At 39.6% G+C, this 20,451-nt stretch overlaps 1 protein-coding gene across 1 annotated transcript in view; it reads right to left on the bottom strand.

Annotated features, from left to right (window-relative positions):
* Positions 1–20,058, bottom strand: part of LOC120525527 (forkhead box protein O3-like) — a 196,147-nt gene extending 176,089 nt beyond the window's left edge. The window contains exon 1 of the mRNA XM_039747897.1: positions 18,580–20,058. Within this exon, the coding sequence (XP_039603831.1) occupies positions 18,580–19,158 (579 nt within the window). The 5' untranslated portion in view covers positions 19,159–20,058. The remainder of the gene's footprint in view (positions 1–18,579) is intronic.
* Positions 20,059–20,451: the final 393 nt, after the last annotated feature.

Genomic DNA, 20,451 nt, shown 5'->3' with positions numbered 1-20,451 from the left:
ATCAAAAGCACAGCAGACACAGGAAGCTGTTTGAGGGACTGGGAATTAACACCCCAAGCCATTTTATTGACTCACAGGATTAGAACTTGGTAGAGGGTAGGAATCAAGAGTAGATAAACTACCAGTCCACCACAGGACACACACTTACACACTTGTGTACTTTCACACTTACTTATACAGGGTCAATTTGGAATAACAAGTTAATGTGCACTGGTTTGTCTCTGGGAGGCGTGAACTAAAGCACCTGCAGAACCCTTAGGTATGCAAAGAACATTCAAACTCCACGCATACACTTTCGTGGCCACATCTCTGGGACTTGAAGTGCTATTCATTGCATTACCTGACACACCTCACCTATTTATATGCTCATTTAGTTAAAATTATATATCCTGTGAACCGGCAGAAAATGTACTGCATAAAAAACATTGACCAGTTCAGAAAAGGGGTTATGAGCTTTTGTTCCATTAAAAACAAAAAGTTCCAAATATCAGTTTAGTTAATAAACCTTCACTGCAAACATGAAAAAGTCTACAATGGTACAATGGTATTAGCAACACTTAATAAGGAATAAGCCCTTTTTAATTAAAAGAGGACAGAACAAAAGTTCCCAACATAAACATTTGACAACGCAATACATAAAACCGAGACCAAGGTGCTTATGGGTTGAAGCTGTATAATTCAGGGCAGTCACACAAATGTCTACAACGGGAGCTGCAATCATCTACCCATTGTTCATCCAATCTTTGCAAAATGTAATAACCCAAATGATTCTATCTTTTGTTTCAGCAGTCTGAAGTGTGTATTGCACACAAAGCATGACTTCAACTTACTAAAGTCCTTGATGTCGCAAATGCTCTTGTTACAAAAAGACGCTTGATTAACAAACAAAGCACGACCTCCCACTCACGCTCTCTTTCTCTCGCTTGCTTTCTCTTTTGGAAAGCGGCAAGCGGCTGTTTGTGTAATGAAAGCCACAAGAAAGGCAATTAGTCGAAAAGACTGTGTGTGCTGCATGGGCTCTTCCTCCAACACATTCAAATCCACGTACACTAATGAAAGGGTCAAAGACAATTTCAGAAAAATAATGTGTCTGTTAAGGGATACAGGCCAAATTCCTGAAAGCACCCTATTTCGAAGTGCTACAAACAGTGATGTGGCAATGGTGTCCAGTCTCCAGTTGGGATGTGTGGTGATGACAGGGTAACAAATAGTAAGCTAAAGCAAAGAGATGTCTTGTCTAGATACAGTAATTCTAAATTTACAAAATGCTTAAAATTGAAGAACATTGCAAGGTTTAGCAGAAACTAGTTTGCCAGGTGCCACTCTGGCTGTGTTCTCCATTCTTCCATGTTCATTTCTCTTACTACTCTGGCTTCTATCTATATCCCATTTGCAAGTTAGGTTTGATGGCAGTATGAGATGGACTTGCAAGAGTTAGTCCCCATAGGTTTGTCATCCTAGCTCACATAGGCTTTCAGCATCCCTGTAGTCCAACATGGAGTTTGTATGGACGAAGAGGCAAATGGAAACTGGCCTAGTATGAGGGGTGAGTTAGAGTTACTTTTAGAGTTAATTCCTGGCTACAGCCTGATTGTACCCAATGGGTTCTGGCTCCCTGTGACTCTGTAATAAAAACAGCAATTGAGATGATTGAATGGATACATGGATGAAAGTTGACCTGCAGGAGTCACTTATAATAATAATATAAACTACAGAAACTAAATTAAGAGGGTTCTAAAAATGCATGTGCAATCCAGTGTTGCTCATGCACATTATTAACTTTTTATTCTTTTGAGACTCTAGTAGACATTAACACCCTACTCTCTACAGCTCCAACAGGCAATAAATATTCATTGAGCTGTGAGTAAAGGTGCTAATTAAATAAGAAATAAAACCAGGCTCCTGCCAATGATTTGTGCCATATAAACTGAGAAAATCACAGCTTGAAATTAAAAAATAAATAACTTTTCACTAGCCGAAATAATAATAGATTCAAACGATACACTACTGCTGTAGGCGACAGTTCTTTGATAATTGTAGCCCGGTTTTGTCCATATTTGACAGTACTGCTGTTCAGACTTAAAGAACTCCGTTCCCTTCCAGTTTCTCATAATAATAAAGATGTTAATGCTGCTGCAACGGTCATGTCAATACAAATGTAGTTCCAGATGAGGTGTGTCCTAATTCCACAATCCCCAGCAGTGAAATCAAACACATGGCTCCGTCCTGGTTATCTGACCTGCTGCAGTCTTGGGTTATCAGAGGAGTAAGACCCATGCAGCTAGAATGATGGCAGCAAGGTCAAGTTTTATCACAGCACACAAATGAGTCTGCAAACATAAAGATACCAGTTGTGTTTAAAGTTTTCAGTGGGGTATATAACGTTTATTAGTTTCAAAGAAAAAGTACAACATATAAGTATGTGTATATGATACAATTTATAAACCTACAATAATAACTTCAGCTATTAATAAGAAGCAACAATGGACTTTATTGTGCTTCAAAACACTTCATCGTGACTGTCAGAAGTGTAGCCTTGAATCAGAAAGTAGAACAATACAGCTTTACTGAGGCTAAGCTAAACTGAGCCCTGAGGGACAACTAACCTTACAAACAAAATATTATCTGTCAGGCGTTCCACTCAGTATCACTCCTTGTGCTGAATATCAACTTATTACCATTGTCATAATTCTTGTTCTATACCTAGTGTCATCAGTGATGCACATTAGCCTCATAGGATCCTGACATCTTTTGGCCTTTCAAGTACTGTCATAACCATGAGGTAGCTTTTGATTCACAGTAGTTATTACTACTGCTGCCTCACACAGACACCTGGGTAAAAATCCAGGCCACTGCCGTATCTGCATGAGGGATGGATGGATGGATGGATGGATGGATGGATGGATGGATAGATAGATTGATAGATAGAAACGTTATTAATCCCAAGGGGAAATTCACATAATCCAGCAGCAGTATACTGATACAAATAAAAATATTAAATTAAATAGTAATAAAAATGCATGTAAAAGCAGACAATAACTTTACATAATGTTAGCATTTACTCCCCCTGTGGAATTGAAGAGTCGCATAGTGTGGGGGAGGAACGATCTCCTCAGTCTGTCACTGAAGCTACTCCTCTGTTTAGAGGTTCCTTCACATCCACAGTGATTAACTCCCAGGTACTCTGGTTTTTCTGTAATATCCTAAAAAAGACTGGAAGGCAGGTCATCTGACTAGAACTATAAACTGGCCTGTGTGCATTAAATGGGTGTACGAATGAGTGGGCTCTGCAGTGTCCCGACATCTCTTTCAAATCTACCCTATCATTGAGTTCAACGTTTCTGGGATAAATTTCACCCAAAAGCAACCACACACCCTGTGCTTTTCGGAATAGGCATCAGCAAAATGAAGCCCCATTGAAGCAATTATAGGAAATGGCAGTAAGTGTGCTTTTATAGTTGTACCAGGGACCTTGTTCATTTTAATGTGTTTATTTTTCCACAGGACACTTTTTGAGTATGTTATTTAATAATGCTAACATGTCAGGTATTTCCTTAAGGAAATGTAAAATCCACAAAATATTTTATTCATCTCTACACTTTACCTTGTTTATCCAGTGTAAGGGCGAGGTGACAAAGTAATTAAGAAAAGAAAAATCTCCTCTGTCCCTTGTAGTACCAGGGTGTTGTACCGTGTTAGCCATTATGAATGTAGAGAAGAGCCAAGCAAAATGACACCTTTTATTGCCCAACTAAAAAGATTACAATATGCAAGCTTTCGAGGCAACTCAGGCCCCTTCTTCAGGCAAGATCCCGAGTTGCCTTGAAAACTTCCATATTGTAATCTTTTTAGTTAGCCAATAAAAGGTGTCATTTTGCTTGGCTTTTCTTTGTCCCTTATGAATTCTATATTCCTGAAACAGGCCTGGTTAGACTTTCTTTTTTGGCCATTCAATGCTCAAAGTTATTTGTATGCCCGTCTTTTTAGGCAGCTGCTATAGTGTGACACTCAAATGCAGACTGGATGTTGCTAATTGAGCCAGCCTTCAACAAAAGGAAAAAATAATAAATAATAGTTTAACAAGGCTGAGCACGTCACTGTAATACAAATGGAGCAAGATCGCTAGAGAAAAATACAAGGGGCTAGAGATGCATAGGCACTTGCTTGTTGAGGTTACAGTGCAATAAAGCTTAACTGTGGTGGGCACCTTTTCTTATTAACACAGATTATCACATCCGGCTGTGTATTATGGAGTAATTTCAAGGAAAAATTCACTGTTTCAATTCATTCAGTGTCCTTGGCCGAGTTGTGTAGACCCGACTCTTAAGGTTGCCCCACAAGAAAAAAATCACAAATGGACAAATCCGGTGATCTTGAGGGCCAGGGAATGTCACCGAATCTTGAGATGACACGGTTACCGAACAATTTTCGCACAGCTGCCATTGATATTACTAAATGGCGAGATTGTTTACAGCTCAAGGTCCCTGTAGCTGCCATAGCTGCCACTACGCAATTCAAAAGTTCCTGTTTTTCTGTGTCACCCTATGTATGTATGTATTACACAATAAAGTGAGCACAACCCAGTGCCGCAGCACCAATCACCCCTTCAAGTCCAGGCCTTCACAAAATGCCTTCCTGTCTCTGGTCCGCCTCCACTCCTTTCCTCTCTTCTGAGCTCTGTCCTCTTCCACCCAACTCCAGCCATCGAATGGTGGAGGCTGGCCCATTTTATAGCCCACCCTGAAAGTGTTCCAGGTGCTTGACCACCTGGTCCCAATTGCACCTCCGGGTGGGGCTGATGATTTGTCCAGCCAGGTCCTTGAGTCCCAGCAGCACCCCCTAGCAGCCATCCCAGCTCCCAACCACGCTGTGGAAGACCATCTCCCATGGAGCCAGGTGGGAGGCTGTGGAATCATCATCGGCCCGGGAGGCTGCCACCAAGCATCCTGGGGGAGGTATTGAGCTGTCCAAAGTTGCTCCCCTGGAACATATGTAGCAGGGGCTTCCTGGCCGGGCATGGAACCCAGCCGTCCATCACTATATATATAGTGGTGTATGGCCAGCCATTCATCCCGGCCAATACTCCCAAGCCGCCAGGTGGATACCATGGGGACCACTAGAAGACGCTGCAGGGAGGAACGATGGGTATTTGCCTTACGCCCTGGAAGTACGTCCGAGTCACATGGACAAGGGGAATGACATGCTTCCGGGGTGAAGAAAAGGAATTGTACCTGGCCCGGAAGTGATAAAGAATCGCATGGACTGGGGATTGGGAACCCTTCCGGGTCAGGGAAGATAAAAGGACTGTGGCAGCTCTCGGACGGCGAGCTGAGCTGGGTGGTAGGAGGGCAACGCGTCTGGGAGTGGTGGATTGATTTATTGTGATTATCATTGTGTTTAATGAGTATTGTGGAGGAGAGGGTGCTTTGTGCACTGTTGTGTATAAGTAATGTCAACATTTGGACTTTTATCTGGTGTCAGGCGTATTGGACAGGGGTTCAAGGGAGCGATACTGCCTATATATATCAGTGGTGGGCCGTCAGGGCCTGCAAGGCCTTCTCTGGTGGCCTAAAAAAATATCTGCATCAAAAAACTGATGTTAATTATATTTTGTCCATGAATACTTATTAAATAATTCCAAATAGTCTGTCCGCTTCCTTTCATAGCTTTTCCGATGGTTGTGCTCCTTCCAGACATGTATTTTCGTATTAAAGCATTTAACCAATCACATTTCAGCCATCATTTGTTGCCTGGCAGAGTCAAAGAGGCCTTCACAATCCGTTCTGCAGGTCCACTAACACAAAATAAATGTCGATTAAACTGTTGCTTCAACCAATCAGATTTTGAGTTGATGTCATTAGTCCCTCTAGCAGGCATACGGCAACGTCACCATATTCAGACCCATCGATTGGATAGAAGCCGATATGAGGAACTCTACGAGGCCACTGAATGCACCGCAGGCGCTCCGAGCGCATGAAGAGGTCAAGCGCAAGATCCTTGCGCTCACTACGGCCAACTCCATGGCAGGATTCTGGACAATATTATTTGCCAGACACAGACCAGATTTCAAGACCACAAAAAACTGATGTTTGTCATGCTCCTTGAACCCCGGAAGTTTCGGGAATACAAGAAAAATTTCACGCATGCAGCCTTCTCCAGTTTAACACAGAGCCATGGAGCACTTTTAGAACTGTCTCGGCTAAAGACAGAACTGACTGTAATGTATGCCATGGATGATTTTGCAGGAAGATCTCCCACTGATTTCCTTGACTTCCTTCATCAGAAAAATCTGAATGAGAGGATGGGGCAGCTGTACACAATGGTATATTTGGCGGTGACCATTCCCATGTCCACTGCTTCTGTCGAGCGGACATTTTCAGCCCTGAAGCAAATTAAAACTTATGCCAGAAATACGACAGGGCAGGTTCGACTTTCAGCTTTAGCTTCGATGGCGATAGAAAGGGACTATTTGATGGAACTGAAGCACACGGATAATCCGTACGACAGAGTAATTGAACTGTTTTTCAGGAAAGAGAGGAGGATGGATTTTGTTTACAAATAATCCAAATTTTTGTTGAGTAAATTTTGCGATTTTCCTAAATATTATTGCAAGTTTATAAGTTATTATTGATGTTTTTTATGTGTGTCGCGGCTGTAGCTGCAGTAGAAAGGAACTTGTTCACCCCTGGTTTGTCTATTCAATAAAGGCATTTATTGTGGCTACAGGAGTTATCTATTTGCGATACAATGGCTCTTTATACTGTATTTCTGCATATTAAGATGGTTTTTATAACCATAAATTAGTTTTTGAGGGGCGAGTTGATTCAGACAGAGCACTACTGAAGGCCTAGGTGTGAAAAGCACGGTCCGCCACTGATATATACTGTATATATGGACCATGCTAATCATATGTAATGAACAGATTTATCTGTAAGTGAAGACAATGGCTACAACAGAGAAGGGAGTAAAATGTAAAACTTTTATGATTGTGAGATGTTCTTGTCTTTAAGGTACAGGCACGCAAAGAGCCTCTATTTGGTGCTGTTGTTACCAACCACAACAAATATGTTGAATGGCAACATGTTACTGTTGCCAAGAATGCAGTGAGCTTTACAATCCCATAAATGCCTGAAATGAAAAAAAAAGTCAGATCTCAAGATAGATAAATAAAATAATAACAAATGAAGATTTTATGACCAACATTCTCCCAACCTCACCTCATTGATCCCCGCCCTCCTCTCCTTATTTGCTATATATTACCTTGGATTCTTGTAAGTCTACTCATGTTCCTCCGATTATAATTCCTGGTAGGAATCAGACACTTAGGAATAAAAAACTGTTTTAAGATACGTGACTCATTTTCTCCCCTTATCTTGCATATATCCATCTTATCCATATTAACCTTATGTTATGAATAAATTGTATTTATTGCAGTGTGTCTGGGCCATTTGCTGAAAAATAGTCCATCACTACCTTCAAATTACAACAGACAAAAAGTATTTCATGTAGACTTGTCACTAATTTATGTTTATATAAATTATAATTGTATAAAGCTCCTCAAATTTCCAAAATCCTGGCTAAAAAGTGAAACAGAGATCTTTGGGTGGGCATAAGTTAAAATCCTCAAACACAATAGATTGTGTTTGCAATCTGGCATCCCTGAGTGGACGCCTTTTTTTTTTAATTAATTATTACTGACATTGCCAAAAGCAACACTGATAATTAACTGCTTGAACTGAACTAGGAAAGATTTTGCTTAGAGTATTATCGTTAATAATTTTATTTCTATTTTTTTTATTTTAATTTACTTAATCTATTTGTTAGATTTTACACTACAGGGTGGTCCAGATCCAGTTATGCAGATCCAGATCGTTTGGATGACTTTGATTTATGCAGAGACGATTCCAGTTTGGCACGAAGATGATTCTTCATGTTGTCAGTTCGCACACTTCTCAATCGTCCAGGATTTTTCGGGTGATTTTCAATGTAATAAACTTAATAAGTTGTAGCGTAATGAAAAATGCATAATTAGATCTGGATCACCCTATATTGTGTATCTTAACATGTCTATGTCTTACCAAGATTCACCTTTTTCCTATTACTTTTCCTTTTATTGAACAGGGCTTTGTGACTTGTCTGTGAAAGGTGCTTTATAAATAAACTTTACATACTACTTACTACTACCACTCAATTCTTTTCACACCATACACATCTCCTACAGCATTAATTAAAATGTTTTAGGAAAGACAGGCCATTACTATTTTCACAAATTTTTAAAGACATTTCTTGTACAAAGATCAAAAACATAACGTCCATAACTGGAAACTGCAGTCTGTGCCTGGGTCTTTATTTCAACAGAAAGGTTCTACAGTACTTGTACAGTTGGCTCTTAACCAAACAGAATCCGACTGTGAAGTACTACCAACCCAAAGTTAAAGGACTAGTTACCCAGGCTGCTGCAAAACAAGGTCATGCTACTCCTTCATGGCACAATTGAGAGCTCCCAAAATTTGACAGAAGATTCCAAATTTCAGATGAGATTCACAGGTGATTCTGTTTTATCTAATTTGGCAGTCAAAAATAAGTATTTGAGGTTTTGATTTTTTTCATCAATCATTGCTCCACACTTGTCTAAGTATAACAAAATATTGCCATTGCACGTAAATGCCTGATGTTCAAAAAATCTTAAATATATTTACTGCATGCACCTCATGAATGGTATTTGAAAGCTGGCCAAGTCAAGCACTTGATCATGGAGCCAAACTTGAATATTGCCTCACTTTTAAATTCTACCTGACCCTTATTATGTCAATGTGCTCACTGCCCAAACCTGCTTTAAGCACAAGTGGTACTGTGAAAAGCTACTCTTCAGGGAAAGAGACAGATTAATCTGCACACTTCAGCTTTTACAAATGTCAAGATTTATGTGACAGACGTCAGCAGAAAACAAATATGTAAGCATCATGCTTTGTACAAAAAGCCTCCAGTTAATTCTGGGCTTTCTCATGTAACACACACAGTTCATATTAACCTTTAGACGGCCAAGTAGGATTAAGTGTAAAAAAAAAAAAAAAAGACAGATAATTAAAGGTTGTATTTCTGGATTTAGGGCATTTTATACTATACATCATGATATCTGATAATATTTCTTTTAAATAAGAAAAAACATAAGACAGCTGCCTCTGAAACCTAATTATGATGGCATGCTGTATATCTTGCTCTATTCGTTTAGTGCGGAGTCCAGAGGTAACACACAGTTCATCTTTTGTGTGCTGTCTTAGTGTGCCCTGCAGAATTACAATTGTTACATAAGACACATTTATAATTTGAATCTACAGTAATTCACAAGAGTGAAAAATTAGTACATTATTGGGTATCTCACAGTTCTTCCAGGTCACATTTACCAAGATATACTGTATTTTAAATAATAAGATAAATAATACTCCTTTTAATGCCTTTTTATTTCATCTACAGCTACCTGGACCCACAAACTATGCCAGAAGTGTGAGGTGTAAAAGCTCTTAAGAGCCTGAACTGGAACCTCATGCACAATACCTGGCTTTGGAGAATGGCAGATACCACATGAAAACAAATCCAGCAAAGAAGAATAGAACACTCTATACAGAAGGAGGCATCTCCATCCAAATTTGTCAGCCCAACCCAAGATACACTGTACTACTGTGGTCACATTTCTTGTAATTTATTTTAAGGTCAAATAACAAAAGTGATTATAAAACCAACAGACAATTAAGATATAGTAACTAACCGATACCAAATTTCCATGCAATTATGCATGTTATAATATGTTATAATATGTTATCAATGTTATCAATTCTTTAGATGACCAAGTAGGATTAAGTGTAAAAAAAAAAAAAAAGAAGACAGATAATTAAAGGTTGTATAACATGTTATCAGCATGTTATCAATAAATAAGTCAAAAATGAGTAACCGTTACAATGTAAGAATAAGACCAGCATGGAGACCCACTGGCTGGGGTTACATGAGCACATCTTTAGGGATCTAAATTTAAGTCTCAAGACTGACCCCGTGTCCCAGTGAGCCTCTAATGGATAGAGCAGGTTCAGGAATTAAACAGATAAATCTAGTAGCAAGATGTTAATTATTTGTATTTATTACAAAATTCTTAAAAGTTAATAAAGGATCAAGGTGACTCTGGAAGTTAATAATCATTTATAATCTAAGAAAATGCGTAAATACAAATGAACCTCAGTAGGTTTTATATATTTAATAGCAGAATGATGGTCATGGTAACCTTGAAAAAAAGTCTGTAATCTAAGGACAAATGCTCTTTAACATTTATATCTCATTTCTATATTTATATTGCATTTCTTACATAATTTTAGTTAACAGTGATAATAAGCAGCACTTTATTTGTAATGGTACTGTTAACGCTGAATTGTAGAAATTAGATGAACGTCTCTGCCTTTATTACAAAATTCTTACTAGCTAATAGAAGACCAGAGGTACCGTTGCAATTAACAATTGTTTATAATCTAACAGCTATTTGCTAGCTAGCATCAAATTTATTACACACTTTTTATTATGTAACTGAAGGTCAGAGTGACATCATTCATAATAACGCTGATCCAAAAAAAAATATTTTTTTTGCTCCTTTCAACACTTTTAGGAGGCTGAATCCAAATCTAGCAGCAAAATTGTTCTATCACATCCAGTTTTTGAGAGATGAAGGTTCAAAATAAAAAAAACAATATTTTAGAGAAAAAAATGTATATACGTATTTTTACATAAATTATTTAGACTAATAAAAATGAGAAGTTAGACATATAATTGCTTTAAACAGAATTAGTATGTACAAAAAGAAGTCATGTGGTAGTTTTTTTTTCTCCTCCTATGATTTTCCGATTGATTGACAGATCTCTGCTACCACTGACTAACTGACTGACCACTTTCCACTAGAACGTCTCTCCATTTCTGTGCCGTCCAGAACTTCTCCCTGTGTTCAGCAGAGACTGTTCCCATGTTTCCAGGCAAAGAATCCAAATAAAAGTGTAGGAAATAAATTTATAAAGACATGTTTCAGTAAAATGCTAGGTATGCAAAAGAGAAGCTCCTCAACTAGTTACTTGTAGTTTTTTGCTTTTCTATTCCCAAGAAAATTGTGGCACATGCTTTTTTTCTATTTCAGTAAAAGGAGGGGTGTGTATCTTTAATCGTTTGTTTACCTGTTACCTGGTCAAGACAATAGATGGTTCAATCTAACCTTGCATATTTCTGTAAATACCTTTTAAACAATAAACAATACCTATCTCCTTCTGGACAATAAATGGACTCTTTTTAAACTTCTGGATATAAATTCCTGGCTATTTTGAAGGATTAAGCAAATAATGTGTAGCAAATACTTGATTTTGGGTTGGTTCTACCTGTGTTAAGAACAAGGAACACTGGCATTTTCAGCTCAAGACATACTTTAAATAATATGCTGAGTATGAAACTCATGCCATAGCACAACTTATTTTAAAAAAAAAAATCATCACTTTCTTTCAAAACAGTATTTTTCACTGAATTGGGTATTTCATGGAAATGTTTTGTGGTAGATTGTGGTAAATTCCAATTTCAGAAATGGATTCCGCACACCTACCGTAAATCTATAAAGTACACTGACTTTTTTGTGTAGGAGAATTCTGCTGCAGACCAGTGTGATTAATCAGCAATTATGATCTAATGGTAAAATATTAACCAATAAATGTTACAAAATTCTTAGTCATAAGTGAAAGATAATTGGGACAGAGGAAATCAGTAACTGTTTAGTCTAATAAAGTTTTTTTGTACGCCGCCTAATCCCAATTACTTGTAGTGGATCAACCTGACCTTTAAATAATGAAGTGCATTATTTACTTACAACTTTTCCTTAATGCCTACTGTAGTTCCGTATTAGTGATGTATTTTTTAATTGTTCCCAGTGCCTATCAAGGTCAGTAACAGTTCAGAGCCAATTAACACCATTTTAACTAACGCCTACTTCTTCATTCATTGAGTGGTCGCATGGTATCACGGTGGTAAGCACAGCTGCTTCATGGCTCCAGAGGGCTAGGGTTGAATCTCGCACCCACTTGTTCTTCATTTCATGTCTGAATATTCTCCATGTGTCCAAATGGGGTTTTCACCCAAATCTCCACAGACATACATGTGAAGCTACTTGTAAACTCTAATCGGACCCCGCGTGAGTGGTTCTGAACTGGATTAAACATAGTCATTATTTTTACAATAAAACTAAACTGTACAATAAGAGGTGAACTAACAACTACTGCTTCAGTTCTTCTAAATTAGCTAACAGTATTAACAGGCCCTTAAAATAAATACTAACTAGCTTTATATTTTCTCTTACAAGAAGACCAATAAAATCCTAAGCCTTTACAATAAATGCAGATCCGCATCAATAATGCACCATTTTAAACAACGCCTTTATTGAATTAATGAATGCTTAATTAAACTTCTGGAAATAGTACCTCATACAAGGAATGATCAATACTAGCCAGGTATAAAGTTAAAACTACCAAATCCCAGTAAGGATAAATAAGGATTTAGAACAACTTTGGATTCCTTGGACTTGAGCTGGGTGTTTGCCTAGTCTGCCACAATGCTGTGTCCAACTTTATGAACTGGAGTCTGGGCCTGCAATGCCATTATGTCAGAAATGAAGCAATGCTATGCACATCCTCTACTCTTGTATATGTTCTTATGACTTCCAGATTGTTAGTACTGTACCTAAGTATGAAATAAATGCACAAAGCAGCCAAGGTCACTGAGTTAAAAAAATAAAAAAAAAAAATGGTATTACCATAATCAACTGTACAATGGTTGGCAGACTTGCTGTCTGGGTGGTGAACCTGGAACTTACATAGCAGCACTCCCTCTTCATAAAACTCACCTAACCAGTTGTGTAAGTCATGCTAAATATCTACTGAGTTTATATGTAAGTCATGCTAAATATCTACTGAGTTTATTTTTTTTTTTTAAACTTATCTAGGAAAAATAGCCATCTTGCTCTTCTTTCAAGGATCACAATAAACTGTTTTATGCTGAAAGCAAACCCAAAGAAGAAACATTCCTTTTATTTGAGACCAGATTAACACTGTATATATAAATTTATAATTATGAGTATTTTAAAAATACTTTTATTTAACAATCACTTTAGTACCTTGCAGAAGCTTTTGGAGAATTTACGGGTCTAGCATGCACAGTACTATATAGTACTACAATAACAATTTCATGATCCTCTCCTGACTGTCAGCACCCATTGTTACATTTCTCATCTGATATTATAACACCAGAAACATCCCCAAAAAAACACTTCAAATGAAGTTTTTAAAAAGTACATTATCCAACCTGCTACATCCTAACTACAGGGTCATGGGGGTCTGCTGGAGCCAATCCCAGCCAACACAGGGTGCATGGCAGGAAACAAACCCCAGGCAGGGCGCCAGCCCACACACCCACACACCAAGCGCACACTAGGGACAATTTAGAATCGCCAATGCACCTAACCTGCATGTCTTTGGACTGTGAGAGGAAACAGGAGCAACCGGAGAAAACCCACACAGACACGGGGAGAACATGCAAACTCCACACAGGGAGGACCCAGGAAGCGAACCCGGGTCTCCCAACTGTGAGGCAGCAGCGCTACCCACTGTGCCACCGTGCTGCCCAGCAGAGATACTTGTTTTAAATTAAAGATTCTCATAAGTTTTATTAAATTAATTAGGTTAACACTGTTCGTGTGGTAAATCTCTTTTGCTAAACTGCAGGTAGCAAAGATAAAAGACTGTGCCAAAGTTGTCATTCTAAACCCCTATACTTGGGAAACTTGGAAATCTGTACAACTGTGCTAAGATACAGCTCACTAGAAGGGCAAAGCAAGAATAGAGTGAAAAAGATTTTAGAAGTGGTGTTACAGTCACAGCAGGAGTCAACAGAAAGCTGGGACAAAGGTTAGCAGCAAAGCTGAAGAGGTGCAAATCTATGGCAGCTAGAAGGGAAAAGGACTGAGGAAAATCAATGAGGATGCTACAGAGCGATTAGGCAAACACCACATTAAATCTTTTTGACTCTTTAGGATTTCTGGAATCATTGCATCTGCCAAACTGAAACTACAAAGAATATTTTCATTTCAGAAAATAAAAACCAAAAACAAATAATGTCTTGAAATCTTTACTGCATGACAATAATGACTCTATAAACCTAAACTGTCGGCATGTAAAATGTAGCTCTGACTGCAGTGTCTATCAATGTGTCTTCATTATACAGTGCCATGAAGCGTTAAAAGGAGCTGCACAGAGTAAATAAAACTATAACATAGCATCAGATTGAAAACTTACTATTGTATCATCAAGAAGTAAAGTACTAATGCAAATCAGAACACCAATAATGTATTGGAAGAGTTTAGGAAAGGACTTAATGTTAGGACTAGAGTACAATACACTGGGAAACAGGAGCAATCAATATAAAACTGGGAGAGTAAAATAGCAAATTTTAGATCGATTCTATTCAGCAGAAGTGAAGAGGTCAGTCTTTAGCATTTGTGCAAATAAACCTGTAGAACCTCACGAATACGTATGGGGAGTGAGAGTTCAGAAAAACTAAGGAGTGTTCAGCAAACGAAGTCCAGCAAACCTATTAGGCAGCTAGAAGAAAGGAGTCAGAAAATCTGTGCGCCTGTCCCATAGGTTTATGGGGTAAGTGGGTAATCAATGATGTTAACCTTTGTAAGTTAACATTTACTTATTTGGCTTACACCTTTACCCAAGGTGCCTTACAACATTTATGACACAATTATTACAGTTCTTTTGCTTTTCTGATTAGAGCACAGGCAGGTCAAGTGATTTGCTCAGGGTCAGAGTGTCAACAGCGGAATTCAAACCCACAACTTCAGGGTTTGAAGTTCAAAGCCTCAACCACAACACCACTTTGCCTGCTAACAACAGAGTTAATATGTATTAGTAGTAGTTATTCGTTAATAGTTAACAACTGAGTTATTATTATGCTCCTCTAATAAATAAAATGACAATTCCTAAATATGACGTGACAGGACATTCCTCAATAACTCTAGGACATCCATCCATTCATCCATTATCCAACCCGCTATATCCTAACTACAGGGTCACGGGGGTCTGCTGGAGCCAATCCCAGCCAACACAGAGCGCAAGGCAGGAAACAAACCCCGGGCAGGGCACCAGCTCACTGCAGTCTAGGACATCCATTCCAATCAATTTTCTTTCTAATGTATACAGTAATCCCTCGCTATATCTCGCTTCGACTTTCGCAGCTTCACTCTACCGCGGATTTTATATGTAAGCATTTCTAAATATATAATGCGGATTTTCCGCTGCTTCACGGGTTCTGCGGACAATGGGTCTTTTCACTTCCGGTACATGCTTCCTCAGTTGGTTTGCCCAATTGATTTCATACAAGGGACGCTATTGGCAGATGGCTGAGAAGCTAACAAATCAGAGCATGCAGTTAGGTTCCTGTGTGCTGACTGGCTCAGCGACAGAGCGCCGAATTCGATTCCATGGCGTTAACCAGGAAGTCTCAGAAGATGCAGAAGTACTGGTTCCTTTATTATTTGCATCTTATTGATAATAAGGATCAGTTAAAACAATGAGTACAGCTGTTTAAAACTAAAATAAGCAGTTAAGGGGTCAAAATCTTAACAAGTGAGACAACTAAAATGAATCAGAAAAATGTCACTTGAGCAATAAGTGCTTCATCAGCAATGAATGATTTCTAATGAAGTAGTTGTATTGGGATAAAAACCTGAAGCCACTGCAGCCCTCCAGGAACAATGTTGCTCACCCCTTATTTAAAGGGTCTGAGTCTTAAATAGTAATTAAATTAAATAAAGTTAATTAGTAACAAAAACTAGTCACTAATTAAGAAAACCTGTAGCCACTGTGGCTCTCCAGGATTAGTGTTGGCCACCCTGAGCTAGACAATGTGCAGGAGCTATCATTTCATAGCAAATGATGTCAGGTTATATTATAAAAACTGTTTAATTGGAATCAATACATATTATATACCTGAACTTTGAAATGGATTTGCGAGATCACATCCGGCATACTGGTAACCATTCCATCAAAAAAAATCTCTAAAAGACGTGTAGAAAACAGCAACCACAAAGCCTATCCTACTCTGACGGGCTAAAGAATTCAACTTTGGGCTGAGAAGACTATGTCAGGTTTTTAAAATTCTCCAAGGTATTGATAAACAGACCTATCAAATTTCAATTAAAAAGTGAACTCACATTCTCAAGGACAAAGGTAGAAATTAAAGAGAAGTGCGTTTAAAACTTAAGTCGGGAAGCACTCCTTCACACTGAATTATGGAAATCTGGAACCGACTACAAAAATCAAGTAGCTGAAGTGGAAAACTTAACAGTTTTTAAAAAGTGTGGGACAACTTAGCTATTAGCTAGTCAAACAACACACTTCTTGGACTGAATGGTGTTCTGTCATTTGTGAAGCTTCTTACAAACTATGATCTTTTCCACAATAGTCATCTTAAGCTATATTTTGCATCCTCCAAAGAGAGTTTATTTGTACAAAAACACTAATATACAGTATCTTTACATTCACATTGTACATATGTAAATAACAATTAAGACAGTCCATGGAAAGTAACTATTTAACAGAGGGGTTTTGGTATGGTGATGTAAACAAGACAGGTATGAGGGTCAACTAGGACAAATTTGTAGGGGATACGGTCGCTCTCAAAAAAGCAATAATCATTCTCATTTTTAACCCTTTAGGTATATTTTAGTTTTATTTACTTAAGTAGTTTCAAACAATGCATCACTCAGAAAATAAGATCAGTAAAAAAAAAAAACAGATGAACTTAGCAATTCTCCAGTATTTTACGTTTATCAGTGAATTAGTTGTATATACTGCAGGTTATAGGTAACGTGCTTAAACAGCTTTTCCCTTCTTATATGGCAAGACAAATGGCACAGCAATTATGATTATAAAGTTAAACAAGAAACTGCAAGGCCATAGATTAAAATCATCTCTTTGGAAGTAATGCAGAGTGGAGTGGTGCTGTGTCTTCCTGCCTAGTGCCCAATGCTGTCGAGAAAGGCTCTGTCCACCATGATAATAACCTGGAATAAGTGGGGTTGACAATATTATATTACTATAATGTATATTATACCAGGCGGCAAAGTGGCGCAGTGGGTAGCGCTGCAGCCTCGAAGTTAAGAGACCCGAGTTCGCTTGCCGGGTCCACCCTGCGTGGAGTTTGCATGTTCTCCCAGTGTCTGTGTGGGTTTCCTCCCACAGTCCATGCAGGTTAGGTGCATTGGCGATCCTAAATTGTCCCTAGTGTGTGCTTGGTGTGTGTGGACTCTGTGGTGGGCTGGCGCCCTGCCGGGGTTTGTTTCCTGCCTTGCGCCCTATGTTGGCTGGGATTGGCTCCAGCAGACACCCGTGACCGTGTAGTTAGGAAATAGCGGGTTGGATAATGGTTGGATGGATATTATACCAATGTACAGTATCTGGCTAAAAATAATCATTTATGAGGAAATAAACATTGAGATTGATACACACACACAAAGATATTTATATATAGGCGGTGTGGTCTAGTGGCTTTGGAAATCCCATGGTCACTGACTCCAATTAACCACATTACTCACTTGCAAGAGCTTAAGATTACATTAACGTTAGGAATCTTGTGTTCTAATTAACATAAGAAGCATTTCAAAATACTGCTAACGTATGAGGCACTATGTAACAATCAGAAACGAGGAAATGGGGGAAATACTTAATACACGTTTAATTAATAAGTAAAACGCGTAAAGGTTTATACGTGATTCTTCTTTAAAAACACACATAATTACCGCTCTCAAGCATTTAGCTGTGATTTTGCGTATTCCCTTTTCCTACTCTGTTCAGCATGTTGGAGTCAAAGGCACGTCCCTGGGAGTTAAAAGACAACCCCTAAGGGATTCCATGCAGCACGTCAATGCACTGCAGAATGTGATTCGTCCGATGCACCGTAGCGAGTGTGTCTCACAATGCCCTCACTGTTAGAGGCACAGTTTATCACACTCTATCTGGGGGCGGTGCCCATGATACGAACACGTGACACCTGCTTCTTGATCCGTCAGATACAGTATGTTTCTATGATGTGTGCTGAAAACGTAGCGGACGTGCTGACCCCTAACGTGCCGTCTACTCCACAAAGAATGTTGCAGATGCCATCAGAAATATCAATGAGTAGCTTTAAGCGAAAATATAAAAAAAAAAATTTAGTAAGAAATTCCACCACCGTGCGTGTTTAACAGAATGAACCTGCTACATTTTTAATTAAAACACAACGATTACGGGCAATCAGTATTTTGTGCAGAATATAGCGGGACAATCGGACAGCAGAAGCATCTGCCAATCCTCCAGAATGCAGTAACGCGTGATCGCTCTCCTAAAAACAAAAATACCAGCACGAACGCCTCCACAGCGAGGCGCAACAAGTCAGCACAGCGCCCACCATGTGCAGTCGTGAAAGCCATGTGTTTTTAGGTTAGAATGTTTTTGTTTTGGTTAGACTTACCTTCCATCCAGCCGAGCTATTACTGTCCCCTTTATCCTTGAAGTAAGGTACGCTCCTGACCATCCAATCGTAGATCTGAGACAGCGTGAGTCTTTTTTCGGGCGAACTCTCGATAGCTTTGGTAATGAGGTCAGCGTATGAGAGATTTCCCCAGGCATTCCTGCGAGAGGACGCTTTTCTCTGTTGCTGAGAGCCCAAGCCGCTGTTACCGGTAACGTTTCCGGCGTGGCCGGGTGAATGGGACGAGAGTGGTGAGCCAGACGTCTCGTGGGCAACCGCTGCGACCCCTGTGCCCTCCACTAGCACTATGGTGGGCCCGCTTTGCTCTTCTCCGGCAATGCTGCTGTTGCACTGTATGCCCCCATCATTAGTATTCATTAAGCTGGATACATCCTCCTCATCATCTTCCTCCTCGGGGATAATGGAGTTATCGGCAGACTCCGTCTTTTCCACATTGGACTGCAGCTCAGGTCTGGGCAGGGGCCAAGTGCACGATCTCGGCCTGGTTTGAGGTTGGAAATCGGGGTCTATTTCGATATCCAGGGGGACCAGGGAATCGAGTTGGGGTACATCTGACATCTTTCTTTCTTTCTTGATCCTTATTCCACCTGCGCTGTCAGTAAATTACAAAGTCATTTTCCTTTACGACTCTCGCAAATAGCATGTGCAAAAACGAATAATCCGTAAAAATGGTAAATGAAGTCTTCTAATTAAAAAAAATACACGCAGTTCGGCTCTAACATGTCAGCATGTTGCTGTGCGTTACTTGTGCAGTGTGCTCCAGCTCCACACACCTCAGTCGCGGTTCCTCTTGCTGTCACTCCAGTCAAGTCATTTTGCAGACGCGTCACCCTCGTAAGGATGCCCACGACGCCACCTCTATCTCCGCGAGTTTGTTTATTTTTCCTCTGCCCCTCCACTTCGCAGGTTGTTGCCACTCCTCCGGCTGCCTGCAGGCGAAAACCCCCTCCCGACCCCTTTATACAAGAGAAAATCCTTCAGTGATGCCACGCGTAAGAACATCCAGAGCAATATGATACAGGCTAACGGATAACAAAGATCACAGCACACCGACGAATCCTGATAGTCCAGCTACCTCGAGCAACAGCCTGCTGATGAATCGAAGCTCCTTGCATTTATTGCCAATGCATTCCCGTTTCTCCAGATGCTGCCATCTTGACAAGTTCCCCTTCAGTCAAGTCCTTAAAAAAACAGACCAGAGAAGGACACCAGCCCCCTCTCCCCCTTCCGTGCATTTACGTTAAAAAATAAACAGAGGTTGATCACGTCCATAATTTTGCTTTGCATTTCTCATAATCAAATCTTACACGTGCATGTATTGTTAAAAAAAGAGGTAAATATATAACCCTGCAGCACGATCAGCGCGCTACAGCGCTTGTTCTCATATAAACGTGAGGGCTCCTAATCCACATTCCACCCATGACAGCACGCAAGCTACAAACTTACACAGCGCAATCAGCTAGACGCAGCCTAACCCCAGCAAGAAAAAAAAAGCTATGGCCTGCCCCCAGATCACATAGAAGGGATCGCCTTTTAAAGAGATAACATCCCAAATGCAAACGCACACCGGGACGCAGGGACTAGCATAGCGCAAGGCTTCACGGTCAAAGGTTCAAAGTTGCTGGGGCAGGGGGCGGGGCGGAGAGGAGCTGCTGACACAATTACATCATCAAATACAAGAAAACCTCAGCTCGTCTCCAATTCCTTTTCCTCGCGTTTAGAACGGTAACATTCTCACAATAGCTATCAGCCCGTGCTTTTGATGATCTGGATGAGTTACCATTTAAATATTACTGCACAGATTATATTGGTAACATTATTATTTACTAAAAGTAAGTGCAAAAACGTTGA

The sequence above is a fragment of the Polypterus senegalus genome, chromosome 3 (assembly GCF_016835505.1).
Source record: "Polypterus senegalus isolate Bchr_013 chromosome 3, ASM1683550v1, whole genome shotgun sequence".
NCBI lineage: Eukaryota > Metazoa > Chordata > Cladistia > Polypteriformes > Polypteridae > Polypterus > Polypterus senegalus.
Note: the sequence above shows the minus strand (reverse complement) of the source record. Positions and strands in the feature narration are given on the sequence as shown.